The 22,737-nt window shown below is 40.8% G+C and overlaps 1 protein-coding gene across 1 annotated transcript; it reads right to left on the bottom strand.

Moving 5' to 3' along the window:
* Window positions 1-6: 6 nt before the first annotated feature.
* LOC125374066 (F-box only protein 38-like) lies at window positions 7-19,903 on the bottom strand. The gene is made up of 13 exons (XM_048384815.1): window positions 19,612-19,903; window positions 17,353-18,343; window positions 16,761-16,896; window positions 16,314-16,444; window positions 14,644-14,820; window positions 14,257-14,410; window positions 10,195-12,727; window positions 9,593-9,695; window positions 8,461-8,627; window positions 6,381-6,535; window positions 5,313-5,416; window positions 3,699-3,812; window positions 7-2,870 (listed from the first exon to the last, which is right to left on the bottom strand). The coding sequence occupies exons 2-13, from the start codon at window positions 18,269-18,271 to the stop codon at window positions 2,692-2,694; spliced, it is 4,872 nt and encodes a 1,623-aa protein (XP_048240772.1). The 5' UTR covers window positions 18,272-18,343; window positions 19,612-19,903; the 3' UTR covers window positions 7-2,691.
* Between the last annotated feature and the right edge of the window lie 2,834 nt (window positions 19,904-22,737).

Raw genomic sequence — 22,737 nt, 5'->3', positions numbered from 1 at the left:
TGATGAGTGCACCAAGCCAGACACAATTAAGATGACAGAAATACCTAACCACTTGCAGTAAAACAATACAATAAGTCATAACAAACATACATCATAAACAAGCTGCACAAACATTTAAGACTGTCTCAATGGCTGTCATTGAGGCCATTTTGGAACTTGTTTGAGAATTTGTTCAGCATCATAAGCTCTTTACCAGAAAACAAGGGACATAATATAATGTCTTTTGACACAGAGAGTGTGGTTTAAGTCCAGTAATAATACCATGGCAGGGGACCGCAAGGGCAAGCTTGCACAACTTCATAACAACTTGCACAACAATCATGAACACCTTTCCTCTGTTTGATGTGCTTGCATGTGTGTGTGTTCATGTGTGCATGCATATATGTGTGAGTGAGTGAGTGCATTGTTTAAGGCTGCACTCAGCACTATTCCAGCTTTATGCCGGCGGTCTCTACACAATTTGTGTTTGGACCACACAATCCAGTGATTGAGACTGCGAGCACGCCGTTGGGCTACACTGACACGCAAATCAACCAAGCCATCGAGTCTGACCATCAATCAGTTTGGTCACCGACTAGTATACATTACTGGGGACCAATTCTAACTCGGAATCCCAGCAGGGTTTCCTCTGTAGTGCCCCATGCACCTTACTTCATGATATTCAGCATGTTCGAGGACTTCAATACTATGAACAAAACAAATTATTCTAGTAAAAGAGATTTTTACATCCTCAATTCTGAAATTAATACTTTGACCATGTTGAAAAGTCATAGTGTGATCATATCACATGAACATAGAGCTTATAGCATATCAGCGAGTGCTCATTGCAAAATAAATACTTACTAAAATGTATAAATAACATTGATTTTAGTTATCTACAAATAAATATCTATGTTCAAATACACCTCCATGGAAAGAGTTTGTGAAACAGATAGTAACAATGTGGTGCAGATTGACAAACTGAAAACACATTCACTGAGAGGGCTGCAACATCTCTCTGAACAGACTGAAATATTGTTGTTTCCTGTTAATTTGAGACCTATCTTGAGATTTTGATTCAATTCAACATGATACATTTCTACGAAAGAGCACGTAATTGCATTACAGCCAACTGAGATATATGTATATGTGTGTTCTCCGTTAAACATATTACATAGATAGTAAATATGTGTGCCAATCAGAAAGTGATACTCAGGTAAAAGTCTTCACAGCCTGATCCATTCACTGTGTACATGTGTTAGTAGTAATAACCTCACAAATCAACAATAAGCCCAGCATTAGCTTTGATACACAAATTTCAGTCGGGCATGGAGTGAGTGAGTGAATATGGCTCTGTGCCACTTTAAGCACTATCCGAGCAATATCACCACGGGGGACACACATTGTACCCCTGAGGGGAATCAAACCCGGGCCTCTAACCACAAGGCTTCTCCACAACCCAGTAGGGCATAGAAATCATGTTACCAGTGTTACAAGTGACAAAATCAAAAGAATGTGTAGATTTTATCAATGCTAAACACCCTATGCCCCTACTGACCTAACTGCAGCCAATCTGACATCTCAGGAATGACAATTAGCACTAGTCCAACCAGTTTTGTTTATGTTAAAGGTATTTTAAAGGCTGGTATAATTTGAAACATTTTGGGGGTTATGCTATATGTTAGCACTATTTAGGCTTGGAGACGTTCTTGGTTAATTTACATCTTTGCATCTTCTAAATCTCTCTACAAACCACTTAGTTTTGGGCTTGAATTTCACTCATCAAATATGATTCACTGGCTGCATTAGAGATCTACATGAAATCCTGTTTATCCAGATTGAACAGTGAAATAATCCAGATTATCAATTATTGCATTAACAAATTGTCAATAAGAAAGGATTTAATAAAACATGAAAATACTTCCAAGAACAAAGGACAATTTCCCTATTATCATGATTATATCAATTTGTTTAGAAAGAGTCATATTGGCCTGTTATTACAGCTGGTTCCTGACATGCAGGTTACCACGGTAACAATCTCATAACCCTCATTTGCCATGTGTCAGGAACGGCATGAGTGTTGTTACTGAGGGGATGGATCATACAAAGATCACAAAGACCACACAACAAAACTGTCAGAAGACTTTCATATGGATCATGGAACTTCACGAGACAAAACATTTATCTGAGTCAAGTATGTGATACAGTCATGTGTGTGAGACACGGCCTATGCATGGCTGGGACATCTGATCATGTAAGAAGCTGACTAGCTGACCATCAGGTTTCATATACAAGGAAAAGGGTTCCTCAGGATCTGTCTCAATATGCAAGGTCTTTTCAGTGCATGAGACTGGTAATACACTGCTCTTAGCTATATTCCAGAAACATCATGGCAGTGGACACAAGAAATGGACTTCACAAATTGTACCCATGTGGTGATTCAAATTCTTCCTTTAACTATCTAGCTATTCCAAAGCCTCTTCAGACCATTCCAAGCCATGCAGTTGTCCCTGAGCCGCATGACTAAAGTCATGCCACACTTGAAATAAGAAGGCGCCCTGCTGACAATGAACTTGCTAATGCTGACAAGAACCTTGTGTCAATTTCCAGGATCACAACTCAAGGTCACTGTATGTTCTCCAGGATGAAGTACCACACAGTTCGTAGTCATGGCATGCTTGACATTGTATCAGCATCAGATGGTAACCATGGTTACAGGTACATGTCCGGTGTGGGTGTTCCCGTGACGTCGCACATGTTGACATAAACAATGACGGAGTAGCAATAGAGACTGACACTTTTGTGTCTCATCTCGGAGATGACATCCTGTAGATCCATGAGGCAATCCGTCATCACGTGGTGACCTTTCCGCCTGGGGCAGTAGATTCCCTCTGAAACACAAGGAAATGGATTACAGCTATGAGAGTCAGTGCTTGAGTGAGTTGGGTTAACGTCGCTTTCAACAGCTTTCAAGTTATATCATGGCATGTCAGCTTAATGTGGGAGAAAGCCCAGGATGATGCGGGTATGGTGCTTACAAACCTAGAAAAATAATGGGGTCAAAGCCACAATCATAGGTTTCTGGCGTGCCTAAGGGAAGCAACTCTGCACAACACCTTAGATAACCGAGTCACTGGTGCCCCTCCAGATAAAAGCAGCATTTTATGTCGTATATATTTCGATTGTCCGGAACGAAAGGTTTCTGGGTATCTGCAGTCGAGATAAGTGGGGTTCCGCTGTACACATAAGCATACTCATCATCATTAATTTATATTGTCTGTGTGTTTGTTTGTTGTTTGACGCCGCTCTCAGCAATATTCCAGCTATATGACAGTCGTCTGTAAATAATTGAGTCTGGACCAGACAATCCAGTGATTGACATCATGAGCATCGATCAGATTGGAGCCTGACCACCCAATCCTGTTTAGTTGCCTCTAACGACAAGCAAAGTCGCCTTTTACGGCAAGCATGGGTTGCTGAAGATCTATTCTACCCCGGATCTTCACGGGTCATTAATTTGTAACAAATAAGATGGCTTCAATCATGTGTAATAAGGTACATATACAATAATGTGCTAAAGGATATCATTATTCAGATGTGTGATATCTGGAAAATACACAAGCTATTTCTAACTGCATAAAATTGTTGACTGATGATGCAACCCATAATTGTCATCTAACAGGATTCTAATGTTGAATGCAACACTAAGAGACACCTACCTTTATAATCGTCAGGATGTAGGTCTGGGCTGTCTATGTCCGGACACTGACTGAGGTGGTCAAGCCAGGGGATGTCTGTCGACAGCGTCCACTTGCTGCCATTGTCATTGTAGCCTGAAACAGGGTTGTGTGTGTAGTGTCTGTCTGCAGACATCACAGCTAGTGGCAAGTAAGTCTGGGCCGCGTAAACCAGTGATTGATACCATGAGCAACGACCAACTCCTTCAGGGCAAGATCCTACATAGCAGGCCACACAGTGTAACCACTGGATCTTCATTTTAGTCAGCTTGAGTGAGTGAGTGAGTTTGGTTTTACGCCGCTTTTAGCATTATTCCAGCCAATATCACAAGGACGAGGACACCAGAAATGGGCTTTACACATTATACCCATGTTGGGAGTCAAACCCGGGTCTTCAGCGTGACTATTTACATCAGAAATACTCCTAATATATATTGTTGGGATCCAGGATCATCATGCACATATTTCACCTGAGGAAGGGGTAAGCATATACTATGGAACATTGTGTTCCTCGTAATAAAGAAGTTGACATGCATAAATTCTCTTGCTTATAATATTTACACATTTTCCAGCAATTTTTACACATTTTCCAGCTGGGTAATGATTTCAGATCACATCAACATGTTTTGTTCACCTGATCTTTATTGAAACACATAAACTTCTGTGGTCTGTCCTTCAGATAATGATAGTAAATATCTATCTCTACATAAAGAATGAATGTGAATGGTTTATGGTTTTCAGAAAATAAAAATAATCCTTAAATATTCCGCATCTCAAACACATGACCCCAGCAGTGAAATGCTACAATACTTAAAAACAATGTGATCCAATATAGCACACAGTTACTTCCCTTTACATGTTCACTGCTTTACTGTGCATCTCATGTGTTATGGTCATAGCGACAATAGGAGTTTGCATGCTTGTTTTGCCGTTTGTAAATTTGATCAATGAAAACATGACATTTACTATAAAACATCACTAGACATGATGATTTACAAACTCAATGGTATTTGTGTACTGTATTTTGTATGCCGGACAGTGTTTCGTACGCAGAGATTAAGATTACCTGTGAACATGTATTAGTCTTGTAAAAGAAATTTCATAGGAATTGATAGGAAGACGTTAAGACTTTGTATCTCCAATAACTAATTTTCGTTTCAAGGCAAGTTCATTGTGAGTTCATGTGATTTGCTGATCAGATCATACAAAATTTTGCCGAAATAAATATAAACAAAATTGAATGAAATCTTGGAGAAAAGTAATATAATTGATTACCAATGTAACTCCAGACACAGAATTAACACTTTTTTAGCCCGATAGTGTAATAATAAAACTAACTTGCGTACTTCAGTATGGATTTGTTACTTCTGCCGGCGTCGTATGCTCAGGACAACATCCTCGCATTGTGAAACAACTCCTCAAGGAATACATTAGGAAGGTGGGCCCTTTCCGAGGTTGATTGTACACAACTGTATATTTGGTTTGAACACACACACCCCATCCCCGCAAAAAACCCAACTACCAGCCCACACTTTATTTTCAAAAGCCATTGCCTGAGAAACAGTTCTTTTATCTTTTTAAGCCCAAGGGACCCACCATGCAAGATGTATGCATTTCTGTAGCATTTCTTCTCTTCATCATCGTCCTCATCCACTGGGAAGTTCTTGGCTTGTTCAAAATCCATGAACCGCAACAGCTCCCTGAAGAAACAATTAAACATGCTAAGTCTCAAAAATTGAAACTTCTAAAACAATGTGCTTTAAAAGGTATTATCAGCAATTACTATTCATTAGGTAAAACTAAATTACTCCTTGTTTCATGGAAAGGATATTCTTAAATTTGCAAAAATGAAAAATAAAAACTGCTGAAAAATACATTGAAAATACACTTTCATATTTTCACATATATTTTTGTTGAACATATTTCTAGAGATGTTCTTGTGAAATTGACCTCAAATGAATGTTTTAAATTTTACCCACTGCAGCAATGTAACTTAACCTCAACCAGTTACTGGCCTGACTAGTGACAACATATAAGGACAGGCCCAGTCATCTAAGGCACTGCGATTCGCTGTCCCTTGGGTACGCCAGAAACCTATGATTGTGGGTTCGAATGAGACCTGCATCACTTCGGGCTTTCCTCCCACATTAAGCTGACACGCCATGATATAACTGGAATACTGTTTAAAGCGGCGATAAACCCAACTCACTCACTCTGGCCTGAGGCAGTTTCACTAATGTTAAATGTATCCCAAAGTCTGGTAGAATTTCAAACATTTTGGTGATGGTTCTATATGTATCACTATTCAGGCTCGGAGACTTGGAAGGTTAATTTCTATCCCTGTACCTAACAAAAACTCTAAACTTCTACTAGCCCTTAGGAAACCTTTGACATTAGACAAGCTGATATGGGTTAGTGCCAAGATGCATCCCTACCCCACTGACCAAGAAAATTGTTAAAAAACAATGAATGTTATTCTGGCATTCTAAATAAATAATGAATATAAACATAATCTATTATTTTCAATAGTCCACCCTGGAGTTGTAACTGGTAGCATCCGTCCTGTTCAACATTACTCACTGAAAGTTTCTGTTGATCCTGGATGGTGTCGGTTACCATGGTTACCTATCACTGATTGAAGGTGACCTTCATATGTCAACTTACATGTTGGTGCCACTAAACAGGTCAAGCCATGTGGCCACGCGGGCGCGGTTGTACATAGTGTGGGTGGGGTCGGGGCTGTAGTCGTAGATGACACACAGATGGTAGTCGATGTCAGGTTGGCAGAATAGCATGTTCTCAAAGGCAAACATGTCGAACTGCAATGAAAGATAACAAGTATTTGTCACAGAGTGACGAAATATCCCCCGCCATATACACCAAAGTACCAAATATGAAGACAATCCAGCGATTAGTTCTTGAGATATTGTGGCAACACCGTTTTCCAACTCCAAAAACAGATTTGCCTGCTGTGACCTTGAAAATGGGGTCAAGGTCACCAAATCTGACAGGTGTATGCGGTGTCTGTATATACACTATAGTTCAAAATATGAAGACAATCCAGCGATTAGTTCTTGAGATATCGCGGCAACACCGTTTTCCAACTCTAAAAGCAGATTTGTCTGCTGTGACCTTGAAAATGGGATCAAGGTCACCAAAACCGACTGGTGTCTGCGGAGTCTGTATATACACCATAGTTCCAAATATGAAGACAATCCAGTGTTTAGTTCTTGAGATATCGCGGCAACAAACAGGTGGGACGTACGGACGGACGTACGGACGGTCGTGAATACTATATCCCCCGCTTCGCGCTTTCGCGCGGCGGGGGATAAAAAGGTAATTGATCATTTTAGGACAACTTATGTTACCATGGTTACGGTGGCAAGAACGAAATCTAAGTATTTTTATGTATGCATAATATGATGAAACTCTTAATGTCCACCTCATCTGTGAGTCGTGTACATTCTTGTTTATGTCATCTGTGTGGATGCCAGTTCTGGCCATGAGATCATGTTGAATACTAATACTTTGATTTATAAAAAGTATTTTTCATCTACCATAATCCCACAGCAGCTAAATTACACTAATCATACCACTGTGGCACACCAAGAAAGAGGTTAACATAATCTAGCCAATTAAATAGCTGAACCCCTGCTTGTATGCACAGATGAAAACACTGTATATACACAATCTCATTAAAATCAGATCTTAGTTCTCACTGCCGCTAAAGTAAGATCTGAGGACATCCCATTACGGGTCACGTCAGATCAACCTTTCGCGAACTCTGATCGCCCAATGGAATTACTGACAAAAAGTCGACATCAGCCAATCAGAAGGCAGTTTTCTCGTGCATTACGGCAGTAATTTCAAATTGGCGACTACGCTTCGAAACATATTTTGACAAACTCTAGCTTAAAAATTTGAAACCTGAACAAAAGAACATTTTCAAATGGCTAGTATATGATCTAGATTGTATGCATTCAGTAGTTAAGCCCATAACTATCATTCAGAATATCCCGTTTTTCAAGTTTTCGAGGCTGCATGATTAGAAATCACTTTCATGATCTGGTAAGCGATGCTCTGATTGGTCGGTTGAAAGGTCGTTGTGATGTGACCCCTAATGGGATGTCCTCAGATCTTTGTTTAGCGGTAGCGAGATCTAAGTTATGATTTTAATGAGATTGGTATATACAGGGCCAGACCAAATTCATCTGTCGCTAAACAAACTTTGAATAGTGGATCCCCTGTTAAATGGAAATGGTTTCTTCCAGTGCACATGGAATGCCAACCATCCCAAAAGGCAGTATTCCCACCAACAGTGAGACTGACTTTTGTTAAGCTGGATTATCAGTAGCATATTCCTACCTGTCTCATGGGACAAAGGTAGATAACTGTTATCAGTAGCATATTCCTACCTGTCTCATGGGACAAAGGTAGATAACTCTGTTTATCAGTAGCATATTCCCACCTGTCTCATGGGACAAAGGTAGATAACTGTTATCAGTAGCATATTCCTACCTGTCTCATGGGACAAAGGTAGATAACTCTGTTTATCAGTAGCATATTCCTACCTGTCTCATGGGACAAAGGTAGATAACTCTGTTTATCAGTAGCATATTCCTACCTGTCTCATGGGACAAAGGCTGGCATACAGCTGGAATAATGCTGAGTGCGGTGTCAAACAAGAAACAAACAAACATGGGACAAAGGTAGATAACTCTGTTTATCAGTAGCATATTCCTACCTGTCTCATGGGCCGAAGGTAGATAACTCTGTTGGTCATGCTGATCTGATCACAGACTTCATTGACGAGGTGCATCTCATCGATCTTCCGACACTGTGCAAATGACACCTTAGACAACTTAGGAGCACCACCTACTGTCACTTTCTTCAGCACCCGACAAGCACTTCCTGCAGATGATGGAATCAAGTTAATAAAAACTAGCAATGAAGTATTGTGACAATAAAACAATGAATGGACAAGAGGATATGGGAACAGCAGCTACACCTGTGTTTGCTCATGGCAATTGTTCTTGCAGTTATGTAGAGACCGACAGTTCATGTTTGGAATATGTATGATGCAGGGCAATGGACAATACATTCACTGACAATCATACTGGTGAAACAAGAAACACAGTGTAAATGAAGGGGTGATTCAAGGTTCACTGAGTGAGTGAGTTGCTGATGCCGTTGCTGATGCCGTCTTCCTGCTTTTACTGTGAGTGAGTGAGTGAGTGAGTGTGAGTGAGTGAGTGAGTGGGTGGGAGGGGTTTAACATCGCTTTGAACAGTATTCCGGTTATATCAGCTTGATGTGGGATGAAAGTGTGAGTGATTCATGTGTCAGATGTTTACCACTTTGGTGAAACCCACGACCATGGGTATAGTGGTGAGACAAATCAAGAAATATAATCGGGCTAATCGGTATTCTAACCCACGATGACAGGGACACAACCATTAGACCACTAGGCTACCTGTTCCCTTTTGTACCCAGGGAAACTGGAGACAGTAATCAATGTCATAACACAATATGCTCAGAGTATGTGTGTGTGCGTGTGTGTGTGTGTGCATAACTGCACACTTCTTTCAGCAATATTCCGACCATATCAGGGCAGGAGACACCAGAAATAAGACATTGCACTCATGTGAGGAATCTCATCTGTGCTGAGAGCTTTTGAGTCTACTTGCCCGAACAGGGCTCTCAACATCAGTTTCATTAAATTTTAGTGTTGTCATATGGACATTTAGTAGCTGAGCTCACAAGACCAAACACAATTTTTGGACACAGGATTTGGAAAAGTGGCTAAAGTTGCAGTCTTGGAATCAAACCCTGGCCTTCAGGTAACAAACAAGAGCAATGCAAATTCAATAACTCACCTCGGAGTAGCTTGAGGTTGGGACACTCATCAACGATGATGTCTGTCACCCCGACCATGTGCAGCGTGACACACAGCAGACTCTTGGACCTCAGAGACAGCACCTGAGTGACAGTGATACATGTTTAAGTATAAAATAGGGGTATACAGCAAGTACCTAATGCACTTCTATCACAAACTTACTGATATTAATGTAATTTGATTTTGTTTATCTTTTAATCAAGAAGATTACAGTCTTAGAAGAAAGTTTATGGCGACTTCAAAAATCGGCAATATGTATTGCATAGCAACAGTTTGTAATACAGCAGGGATAATTCAAGGGTGAGGCCTTGTGCTTTTAGCCCCTAAATTTGAAAAAAGGCCCATATTTTTGTGCTGTATGGGCAAGTGTGGGTGTACCTCTGGAATATTTGAATTTGAAGGGCCCATGTCATAACATTCCTAGAGTGAACCCTGATACACCAACACAGCCAACCAAATGTATAAAAACAAAACACTGTGTTTAATACTATGTATATGGGTTGGTATTTTTAATATGCTGAAATAATGCTGATACAAAAATAAACATAAAAACATGATAAATGAAGAATTGCTAAAGCTCACCTGAATATGGTCATCCTCTATGACTGGGTCACTTGTGCTAGTAGCTTTATCACACATGTTGGCTTTCCTGCGCGGTCCCAGTTTCAACCTCAGCACCTCTACCCTGGAACCAGATCCACCTTCGTGCACAACAGATGACTGAGATCTCATTTTTGTTGTCCTTTTCCCACAGCAGTTGCCTCCCTTTGATTTAGGAGGAGCTGCAGCAGCTCCTTGTCGTGCCTCTTCCTGCTCCTTCGCACGCTTTGTCGTCTCACGTATTTCATCGCTGACTGCCTGACAGCACTTGTCATGCATGTTTGGATTTGTCTTCACAACATTGTCAAGCTTCCTTCTCTTTTTCACAAGACCTTTCTTTTTGCCAGTCAGACTCTTCCCACGTTTCCTTGGCCTCATGTTGTAACCCTTTGTGTCTTCGTCTTTGTCTTCTTCACCAGCGTTCTCCTTCCCAAAGCCCATAGCCTCCACCTCCTCTGGAGTAAACAAATACATGTTGTCATCACCTGCTATTCTGGTGGCGGACAAGTCATTGTGATAGTCTTTAGCAATGTCATCTAGAAATTCATCTACTGTACGATTGTCAGGTTCACTTTCGACAGAAGCTTTATCCCAAGAGTTTTTGGATGTACTTGGTTCCGGGGAACTAGTTTGTGAGTTTGTCTTCCTGTTATCAGATGGCTGTTTTTTCTTTCGAACTATTTTAGCATTGTCCACATTTACATTCACTGAACCTTCATCACTGGAACTCTCTGTTGTATCCCCTGTAGGTTCACGCTGACTGGAGGGACTTGACTTATCGAGATCTTTACGTGTCAAATGTGGCACTGAACACTTTTTCCTTCTTGTTGCAGGGTCAGATACTGCACAAGAGGTAGTCCTTGGATTCACTGATTTTGGTACATTCGAAACAGGTTTCTTTCTAATGAGATCAACATTTGAATTTGCTGACGATGATTTCACTGTGCCAGACGAAGAAGCTACAGTTGAAGGTTGAGATGATTCAAGATGGCTACAAGTGCTCCCATGCTGACTGCCAGCAGTTCCTGAGGGTGAAGCACGAAGTGGAGCAATAGGCGACTCTACATGGGGGTCCTTTGAACAGTGCTGTTCAGTTGTTTTATCACTATCTCGATGTGCAGGTCTCACCAACTCTGAGCCACGATCTGCACATTCACGTTTGTCCCTGCAGTTTGAATGTGACTTGTCACTTCTTTTATCAATATGTTCATCCTTGTTCCTTGAACAAGTTTTCTTCTTCTTTTTAGCTGGGCTACAGATGTGTTCTTCAGTTTCCTTTTCTTCAGCTGTCTGTCGGTCACTAACATGAACTCTCCCTGCAGAGTTGCAGGGAACACTACTACACTGTTGTTCATTTTTCACACATGGAATTTGTTTTTCCTTCTTGTCCTTGACTACTTGAACACTAGCAGAAGTGGTACTGGTGGATGCCTTGTTTCCTTGAACACTAGCAGACGTGGCACTGGAGGTTGCCTTGACTACTTGCACACTAGCAGAAGTGGCACTGGAGGTTGCCTTGACTACTTGCACACTAGCAGACGAGGCGCTGGTGGTTGCATTGACGTCCTGACCAGTAACAGATGAGTTTCTTGAAGATGCCTTGATTCCTTGCACACATGAAGAATTGGTACTGGAAGATGGTTTGATTCCCTGTGAAGAAGCAGACATGGTGCCTGACGCTCGTGATGTACTGGGACATGCCTCATCTAGTTCTCTCTGGGCTACAGACAATGAAGATGAGGACACAAACTTGGGTTCAGTAGCCAGAGTCTCATCCTTGGGTCGAAGTTCAATGGCACTGTTACATTCAACCTTCACCTTGATCTTGCCGTCTGCTGGACTTTCTGTATCTGTATCACTGCCATTACCAATGTCAATATCAACGAGCTGGCAGGTGGACCTTGAATCAACAGATGGGACAATATTAACTTCTCTTTTCATACAGCTTCCTGAAGGCATTCCCCCACAATAGACCCGACTTGTGCTTGGCTGTGGGTTGTTCAAATCGTCTTTGCTTGATCCTGGCTTGCTGTCATCTTTTTCAGGCTGCTTGGATTTGGGCTGACTAACTTTCTTACTGACTTCTGCGTGCTCCTCTTCCTCATGGGATTTGTTACCTGCTCCCTCATTGGCTACCACTGCCAACATTCGAATGTCATCTCCAATGTGATTGGCCATATCAATGTTTTCTTCATCCCCACTCAATCCATCAAAATCTAAGTCATCTCCATTATCAGAAAAATCATCAAATTCATCATCCTCATCCAATGGATCATCGTCAGGTTCAATGTGGGGATCAATGTTATCTGCATTTTGATTGGGTGGTTCATTGTTGTTAATGTCCCCTCCGTTAGCAGCCCTGGCCCCTGCATCTGGATTGTTATTGTTATCATCCTGATTCAGGTCCCCGTCGTCATTGTTGTGATTCCCACCATCAAGGTTACCAGCGTCGTTGCCGTTGTTCTGGACAAGAGCTGAGGATACACCCAACCCGGTGCCAGCACTCAGGCCAACTCTGCAACAAGGATTTAATGTGGATACATGTTATTGAATAATACTGCCTACAGACAAAATGATCAATACATGTGCTCACCACTGTATCTGCATCTTCTCATGAGTCTTAATACTGGAATATTCATAACCATGATTACTTTCATTTGCAACAAATTCTGGTTCATGTTTCAGTTGCAGGGGACCATCCTATTCATGCCATGTCAGTAATATCGGGATAAAATAAGAGTAATTTTTAGTAATTGTACTCATTTTTCAGTAATGACTCCAGCTACCTGGCAAAGTTCGTTGATCTGTTTTTCATTCAAATTTCTATCGCTGTTTGCTATTGTGAGCGCCATCACTGCTGTTATTAGTAGTGCCCAGTGCACATGTCATTTACATATTGAGTGAGTGAGTGAGTGAGTGAGTATGGTTGAGCTTGTAACCATCGGTCAACACAGATCTGTCAAGAGAAAGGTAAGTGAGTGAGTGAGTTGGGTTTAACGCCGCTTTTAACATTATTCCAGTCATATGACGGCATGTCAGCTTAATGTGGGAGGAAAGCCCGAAGTGATGCAGGTCTCAGACGTTTACCACTTTGGTGAAACCCACGAGCACGGGTATGGTGCTGACAAACCTAGAAACATAATCGGGGCGAACTGGGATTCGAACCCAAGAAAGGTAAGTGCACTGACTATAGAAAGAACTTAATATTACAATGTGCCCCAGTGTGATTGAGAGAGGACAGGGTAAGCCCAAGAACTGTCCCTACGTCCTGCAGAAATATGCAACACCACTTGCCTTCTAACCATGGTAATCATTATATGACCACTATCTGATCACAGGATTCCGTGCAAAGTGAGCTAACTGAACCCATACGAGGCCAACCAATGGCCAGTTGTATGAGCACCTACTTACATCTTACTGTACAATATCACAACAAAAGTTTACTCATCAAAGCCCCAAATGGAGTTCTTCAACAATTATCTGAACTCATGATAGTTATATCATGTATATAGGTTTGTTTTCAGGCAGAATTGCACTCTGTACTTCATACTTTCTTATGATTATCATTTTTCCATTAGCATGATTACACTGGTGTCTTTTTAGTGTTGTAGTACTAGATATTGTAACAGTTTCATACATTGTTGTATGTTTTGTCTCTTCTGTAGCATTCAAATGGAAACTGCACATGACAGGTTTGTTTGTTTGTTGTTTCATGCTGCACTCAGCAGTATTCAAGCTATATGGCTCAGATCATAAACAATCAAGCGAGGACCACACAATTGAGTGATTGACATCATGGGCATAGATCTACGCAATTGAGATACAATTTCATGCATCAAGCAGGTCAGTGGGCCTGACCCATCTAGCATACATGTTTCGTCCTCTACTGCTTACGAAAAGCAAGACCAATTCTAACCCACATCTTCGAGGTTGACATATGATAGGTACCTGACTGGATTTCAAAATCTTAACTGTGGTCATGTTCCAGCAGTATTCAAAATAAGAGGTAAAATTTGATTTTTGACAACAGAAATGATTGCCCACCTAGCACATCCTTTCGGTGGCTCCCTGAACATGTATTCTAAGTGCAGCAGCTCAAGCTGGGGTAGGTGTTCAACGAAGCGGCAGAAGTCTTGGAGACGGAGAGCGTGACAGCGACGGAGATGAAGGTGTCGCAGGTGACTCAGAGCCTCCACACCTGCAGAACAGTTACCATGGTTACAGATCTCAATGCACAGTTGAAAGTAAATTGTCCTTGGTTGTCCATCAGAGAAAGCGGTTTTAACATTTCAGTCTTCAATATTCCAGTGGCTGATTGGTTACATGGCTGACAAATCTAGAATTACGGAGTGGACAATTTTGAACAATGACATGCGTTCAATGTTACAGCATATTGTTTCTCTGGAGGCCGTTTTCTCTGAATCAACTCACCTGATGTGAACCATGACATGGGAAAATGGAGGTGCGGACAGTTGTAGATCTCCAGGTTGCGGAGGAAGGAGAAGCACTGACCAATGGCCTTCATCCCGATGTCGGTGATCATTGCAGGGTTCTCGGACACCTCTGCCAGGCCGTGGATCATCACCAGGTCCTCCTGGTTCCACTTGCCTGCAAAACACAGTAACATCAAACAGACATGATGAGACACAGACTGCCAAAACACAGTAACATCAAACAGACATGATTAGACACAGACTGCCAAAACACAGTAACATCAAACAGACACGATGAGACACAGACTGACAAAACACAGTAACATCAAACAGACACGATAAGACACAGACACGATAAGACACAGACTGACAAAACACAGTAACATCAAACAGGCACGATGAGACACAGACTGACAAAACACAGTAACATCAAACAGACACGATAAGACACAGACTGACAAAACACAGTAACATCAAACAGACACGATGAAACACAGACTGACAAAACACAGTAACATCAAACAGACACGATAAGACACAGACTGACAAAACACAGTAACATCAAACAGACACGATGAGACAGACTGACAAAACACAGTAACATCAAACAGACACGATAAGACACAGACTGACAAAACACAGTAACATCAAACAGACACGATGAGACACAGACTGACAAAACACAGTAACATCAAACAGACACGATAAGACACAGACACCAGTCGTTAGTTCTATGACAAAACACAGTAACATCAAACAGACACGATAAGACACAGACTGACAAAACACAGTAACATCTAACAGACACGATGAGACACAGACTGACAAAACACAGTAACATCAAACAGACACGATAAGACACAGACACCAGTCGTTAGTTCTATGACAAAACACAGTAACATCAAACAGACACGATGAGACACAGACTGACAAAACACAGTAACATCAAACAGACACGATGAGACACAGACTGACAAAACACAGTAACATCAAACAGACACGATAAGACACAGACACCAGTCGTTAGTTCTATGACAAAACACAGTAACATCAAACAGACACGATAAGACACAGACTGACAAAACACAGTAACATCAAACAGACACGATGAGACAGACTGACAAAACACAGTAACATCAAACAGACACGATAAGACACAGACTGACAAAACACAGTAACATCAAACAGACACGATGAGACACAGACTGACAAAACACAGTAACATCAAACAGACACGATAAGACACAGACACCAGTCGTTAGTTCTATGACAAAACACAGTAACATCAAACAGACACGATGAGACACAGACTGACAAAACACAGTAACATCAGACATGATAAGACACAGACACCAGTCGTTAGTTCTGTGACAAAACACAGTAACATCAGACATGATAAGACACAGACTGACAAAACACAGTAACATCAGACATGATAAGACACAGCAAATTTACCAAGTTGATCGGATGTTCGTGCTCAGTGACTTAGTTGATTGCGTGTCATCATTTCGCAAATGCGTGGATAGATGTTTGATTGCTTATTGAGTTAGCAATCAAACAAACAAACAAACAAACACAAATAAATGTTAGGAACCAACGACCAACATTTCACCATTCTAATTTTTTCTTTCCACTGTCTACTAAACACATTCCGTAATAGTTGCTTACCCGACTCTGGAAAGGGGTCGACATATCCAAGATGGAGAGTCTCGAACACAGGGAAGGTGACGTCAGCCATCTTGATGGCAGCAAACAAACTGTCCTTGGTGAGAGAGGGCTGGATACTCAACTCCTCTAAGCTGGAGATGGAATGTATAACAGTGTCACAGTCAACACAAGGAATACAGTCAAACGTTCTATCAAAATTAATGAAAATTCCGTAGTTAAGTGAGCGCTGTTTTGCATCACACTCAGACCTGTCAGAAATGGTCAACATAATATCACACTATCAGTGCATATACATGATGCTGTTGAGAGTTTGGACCAGACAAACCCAAACTAATTGTTGCTAGCGTGGGCAAAGATACCAGGCATGAAAGATCGACATATATTCAATCCAGGACAAAACTTTTTTGGAAATAGTTCAGAAAAATGAAGAGCGAAAACATTCCTTACCAGTGAGCAGCTGTGATCATGAGGTAGCCGAGGTCAACTTCCTGTGCATGTTTGCAGGCTCCGAACATGACAGTCTGCAGCTGGGAGAAGCCACTGACTCGCCAGCTGTCCTCCACGATGTGCTGTATCAGCCCCCCTGTGTACCACATGTAATGGCCATGTTAATATGGTCTGTAGTGATTTTAAGTCATAATTATCATCCCATGCATATGAAGATTTTTTTACAACTTATTCCAGGAAAGTGTACAAAAAAGGATATTTCCATCATCAAAACATACATATATACTGGCCATACAATTAACAAGAGATCTTGGACCCTTATCAAGCATATTGTGCCTTATGTTACACCTTATCCTTTGAATTCAAATAATAAATCTGTGGCCCATTTCCAAACTACTTCTTGGTAATTTGTCCTCATGCTGATAGCCCTGAAAAAAGAAATGTCATGGTTATCTAAAAAAACCTTCTTTGCTCCTTTGAAAGAAACAAACCGTATGTGTTACAGCAGTGACAGAAAATATATTCTGTCTCAAACAAAAAATCCCCCCACTCCCCCCATAGCAAATTGAATGGTCAGTCTGTAAGATCTTACCAAGAAACGGGACTCTGACAAGCTCTAGCCGAGTGAGAGACCTTGCCGCAGCCAGGCCTGTTATCAGAGGCACATACTTCAGTGTGCTGGCGGGACCTGCACAGTTAGACATGACAAAGCTCTGCAGGCTTGGAACTGCAAAATCACGGAATGGATGCGAGTGTGTGATTTTTACCCAACGGAGATAAATATGTTTCACATGACTCATACGAGGTAGTTCTGAAATCACAACTCCAGACAAATGAAGGGACGTGATTCTTGGGTTAGATGTCAGGGTGAGTTTATTTGATGGATTGATTGGAAATGCACCATTTCTGTTTTTGAATATTCCAAGAATTTCCAAGCGTGGAAGATAATTCAAGATGGCTTCCATGAGGTTGATATCCGACACTTCCACTGCTTTAAGTCTTGGTGCTGATGACAAAGCTGCAACAATTCCTGGAATAGTCAACATGTCAGCACCACGTTGTCTTCTCTTAAGGATCAGCTGAGAGTGAAAACCATATATTGATGCAAGTTCCACACATCTTGATATGAGCTTTGCCAGCATGGAATCATTCAAGCTTGCAGGAATCCATCCATATATTTCCCCTTCAGTAAAATCAATTGACTTCCTAACTTTAAGATGCATTGAAACAGCCTTCTGAATCTTCTTACACTGTTGTTCCATTTTCAGCACATCTCGCAAAGGGAGGTAATTCAGTACATGACATATGATCTCGAGTGACAGATGACTAAAGAAATCTGAACTATTGAGAAAGGCTTGACTCTTTTCTCTTTCCATTTCGGCTGCTATTTCATCTCTTTGCCTCATTTCACTAAAACAATTTAATAGATCTGACAAAGTCATTTTTTGATGTTTCTCTATAAGGTTACTACTGTTACATGTGCACTCTGTAGCCATCTTGAATGATGTCATCTCAACCGGTTGCTGCTACATATACTGATGTTGACTAATTTTCTTTCTTCGTTTCATTTTTCTCGAGGCTGACTGCAAAAGATAATGTAAACTTCATTTCATATATGTATTTTTTGTGTAAGCATGGTAAGTGTACTTGGCAAGTACATATACTTATTAGAATTACATTAATTGAACAGTTGGGCCATTTCATTGTAAATAAATAAATAAAATGTAGGGTAGATCCTCTGAATTGGTAATATTTGAAACATTCATGAACGACCAAAAGAATATCAGAAACATCATCATCAAAATATAACCATCAAAGTGACAATGTTAAAAATTCAATTTCTTTGGGGATGTCATTGTGAAATTATTGCAGGAAATGAGAGAAACAAAGTCTTAGTAATGCATCATAGCTACTTGATAGTGGGTTTCCATAATGTTTACACAAGTAAATATATTCTATAATAGAATAATCTATGATCCATGAATTTTTATGTATGTCATAATTATCAATTTGACTGTTCTATTTTCATTTTATTATTATCATCATGACTAAACTATTGATAATTTCAACCCTTCTTTAAAGTTTCTACAAATAAATACTGGTTTATATTTTCAGTAACACTGATTAAGGCCAATTCTATAAAATAAATGAAATATAGAATGATACCCTGACAAATAAATGTTACTACAAATATTTTTCTCCCCATAGAAATTAAAGTCAGTGAACATGGTGAAAGTTCGTTTGACCTGTATTTTGGAGAAAAAAATGAAAACATATAAAAACCTATAAATGTTGCGCTTTAGCATGCTTTTGGGCATGGATTTGGTGCATGATAAATATGTACATTATTATTATTATTATTACAACCAGTGGTAATTAAAACCATACATTTAAAACTTGTTTACTGTGAGTAAAAGTTACCCAAAATTGTTTTTTGCATTATCAAGCACATTATTCATGATCAGTTCAAATTCAAGGATATTTATTGGAACATGTCGAGTTTCACTTTCATCACTATCAAACAGAAACTTAGGGAAAAATGTCACTTGAGCTTGTTCATCTGTATACACGCGGTGACAAAAACAGGAACAAAATATCGTTCGGAAATACAATCATAACTTGCATAGCGACATAAAAACCTAAAACTACGTATGTCAATGTAATTCTAGGAACATGTTTGCTCCGACAAGCATACGATTCATCAACATTGACAAAATGCAATATAAATACACGTAGAAAATATGGGTGTGGGTGTATTGGAACTTAAAAAAACAGGGGTGCCAAAAATTCTATCAGGTAGGAGCTATTTCGGTTTTAACGCATATGAACTTGACGTGTTTATGAAACATACATTCTCTGGGTGCTCCGAGAAAGGGGTAGAGCGCTGGCCTTGGAATGGTTCTCTTTTCAGGGACATCCTCCCGCAGTCCGTATTTTATCATGAGAGGTTTGATTATACCGAGGTCGAGAGCCGGGGAAAAGTAATAGCCCAAACTGCAAGTGATTACAGCGTACACAAATATTTTCCTATTCCTCTGCGATCGAAATGGGATACGCATCCTGGATCAGTTAAGTGAAAGGTCGTTCGATCAGAATGTCACCAAGTAAGCCGACATGTTGCAATTCAGCATGTGAAGACCATGCGTAGTTGCCATTGGTCAATATTCACGCACCTGCTGTTATACTGGTATTTGGTGGCAGAAACGCACGTTTATATAGATGGACCCCAGTCTTTAAAACATTGAGCTCCTTATTCGTGGCAATTTGGTGCATTAGCTTTTTGTAAACGTTCGCTCAGAGATAGTTAAAATTAGTTAAAAAAGTAAAAAAATAACGTCGCATCGGCATTATTTCAGCCACATGGCGACGATGTTCGCACAGAGAAGACTATCAACAATTCAATTAATTTCGTTAGTGTATGTCATAGGCCCATGGTTACACTCATATTAGAACTGACGTCCTCAAAGTACTAATAATAAATATACTACGATGTGTCATGGCTTGATACATACACATAGCGAAATGAATAATTAATTTACATTTATTTGTAAACAAAAGGATGCTAAATTTATGTTTGGTCGGATGCACACAATACATCCTTGGTAAGTTATCTATCCTTAACTTGTTTTTACGTGAGCAGAGTAAAACAAATGATAGCTGTACTCAACATACCCAGCCTTACAAATGCAGCATAATCTTCTGTTTCGTGAGTTGTTAGTGTATTTCTCAGTTTCAATACACGGCTGATGCGAACAACATAAACACTGAGCAAGTGCATGCAGCTCTACATTGTATGGCTGTCTAAGATACAACTCCGTACCAAACGAAACCTTGAATAGAGAATAATATAAAGATGTACTACCCTATTCATGAAGACTATGCCAATCCTGATCATTAATTAATTTCAGAAGAGACATAATTACAGACAAAAAAAAGATTGAGGATAACTTATGCACAATAAAGATTTACATTTTGAGACTCCCAAAATACCGTAACCTATTGCCAGAAGCATCATATAATACTAATACTCACTATAGCGAGATTTGGACATACTCCAAAACTTGATGGACAAACCAATAATTCTGCTGGCACTATATATCGGCTTCAGTCCGGACTATTACAAGCAGCCGTACACACACAAACGTACATGTCGCCATATATAAGTGCAATAAGTGTTAAACCCAATTACCCCCCCCCCCCCCCCCCCCCTCTCTACCCCCCCCCCCCCCCCTCTCTCTCTCTCTCTTTCTCTCTATACGGCATGACTCAACGTGACATCTGCACATCTATCACCTCCACCCAGCCGCTGTGAGGTGTTAAATCCTCCATAGTGTATGGTCACATACACCATCACCTACTTATAACTTCACAGCTTTTAGAATTGAATGTATAGTATATCAATTTATCTCGTGGTATTGATATATCACCGTTGATAGAGATGTGTGATTTCCGCATCTGTTGCTTGTTCCATCTGTCCAGCTCACCAGCGCAGAACAAAAACCGACTTCCCAATCATTTAGACTTTTTCAATATATTCGCATTTACTTTATGATGTATAAACATCTTTAGGTCCGACTATTTGAATTTTCCCGGTGGCTGGGGCGTAGGATGGTGACATTTCTGTTACAAGTCTTGTCCCTGCAAGGAGGCGGCAAACATTCTGTTTGAGAACCACACCATTTAGTACACCTTCAATTTATACTATCCAATGAACATTATCAATATGCACAGAAGCGGCGCTAGGAAACGACCACTTGATATTCGGGTATGGAGGGACTACACAAAAAATCCGGTATATAAATTGGATATATGTTATTGGAAAATGTTGGTGGCCTGATATTCGACCATGGGTGCGTCAAAACGCAGCCATTGTCGATTTGCAATGTCTTTAACGCCATTGTTTTCACACTTGTTCAAAGATTTCATAGAGGAAAACAGTAAAGCAAAATGCACGTGCAAGTTATGTCATTCGTAACTCGTGGTTATTAGGCAAGCATAAGCCAATAATTTGTAATTCAATTGTGAACATTTTTCAAGTTCGAAAATACCGAGACTCAGCGCTGCCGATCGGAACATAGCCATAGGACGTATCCAAATAGGGGAATCGCAGTGTTCTGTTGCACCCCACTTCAACGTCCACCACAGCATCATTTGCCGCTTTTGTGACCCATACACACTGTTCAATTTCACTGCAGACTGTCCGAGAACCGGCCGACCAAGAGTTACCACCCCTGCACAGGATCGCTACATTCGACTGTTCCACCTACGTCATCGCAATGCCACAGCTACGGAGACTGCAGGACGCATCCCTGGTTTGAGGAGGATACCAGACCAGACTGTCAGGAACCATCTTCTCGAGGCTCGACCCAGAAGACCAGTTATCGTCCCTCTTTTGCCACAGATCCATCGACAGCGACGCTTGCGTTGGCGCCATACCATACAGCCTTGGAATTCGAGAAACTGGAGACGAGTGTGGTTTAGCGATGAATCACGATTTCTTCCTCACCGGCGAGATGGAAGACAACGTGTTTATCGTCGTCGAAATGAGCGTTTTGCCCCACATTGTTTACATGAATTCGACAAATTCGGTGGCGGCAGTGTCATGGTGTGGGGGTCCATATCCTACACCACGAGATCTGATTTGGTGGTTCAGGGAAATTTGACAGCAATTCGCTACATGAATCAAATTCTTCAACCTCACCTTCTTCCAATCATTGACCGCCAGAGAGATGTTTCAACAGGACAACGCCCCACCGCACACAACTCGTGTCACGGTAGACTATCTCAATAATGCCAACATCAACGTCCTTCCCTGGCCGTCGAGATCTCCAGATCTCAACCCAATCGAACACCTCTGGGATGAACTCGATCGACGTGTACGTCAACGTCAGAACACGCCGCAGACACTCCCACAACTGGCCAACGCGTTACAACCAGAATGGCACAGAATTCCGCAGGACAGATTCAGTCAGTGCCG

This window comes from Haliotis rufescens, unplaced genomic scaffold (assembly GCF_023055435.1).
Source record: "Haliotis rufescens isolate VD_foot unplaced genomic scaffold, xgHalRufe1.0.p SCAF_505, whole genome shotgun sequence".
NCBI classification, from domain to species: domain Eukaryota; kingdom Metazoa; phylum Mollusca; class Gastropoda; order Lepetellida; family Haliotidae; genus Haliotis; species Haliotis rufescens.
Note: the sequence above shows the minus strand (reverse complement) of the source record. Positions and strands in the feature narration are given on the sequence as shown.

Coding starts and splice junctions, on each gene's coding strand:
- LOC125374066 (XM_048384815.1), bottom strand. CDS start 18,271: ATGACATCATTCAAGATGGCTACAGAGTGCACATGTAACAGTAGTAAC. Junction 16,897..17,352: donor TGTCAGAGTCCCGTTTCTTG/GTAAGATCTTAC, acceptor TGTGGTACACAG/GGGGGCTGATACAGCACATC. Junction 6,536..8,460: donor ACCTTCGGCCCATGAGACAG/GTAGGAATATGC, acceptor CTTTCATTGCAG/TTCGACATGTTTGCCTTTGA.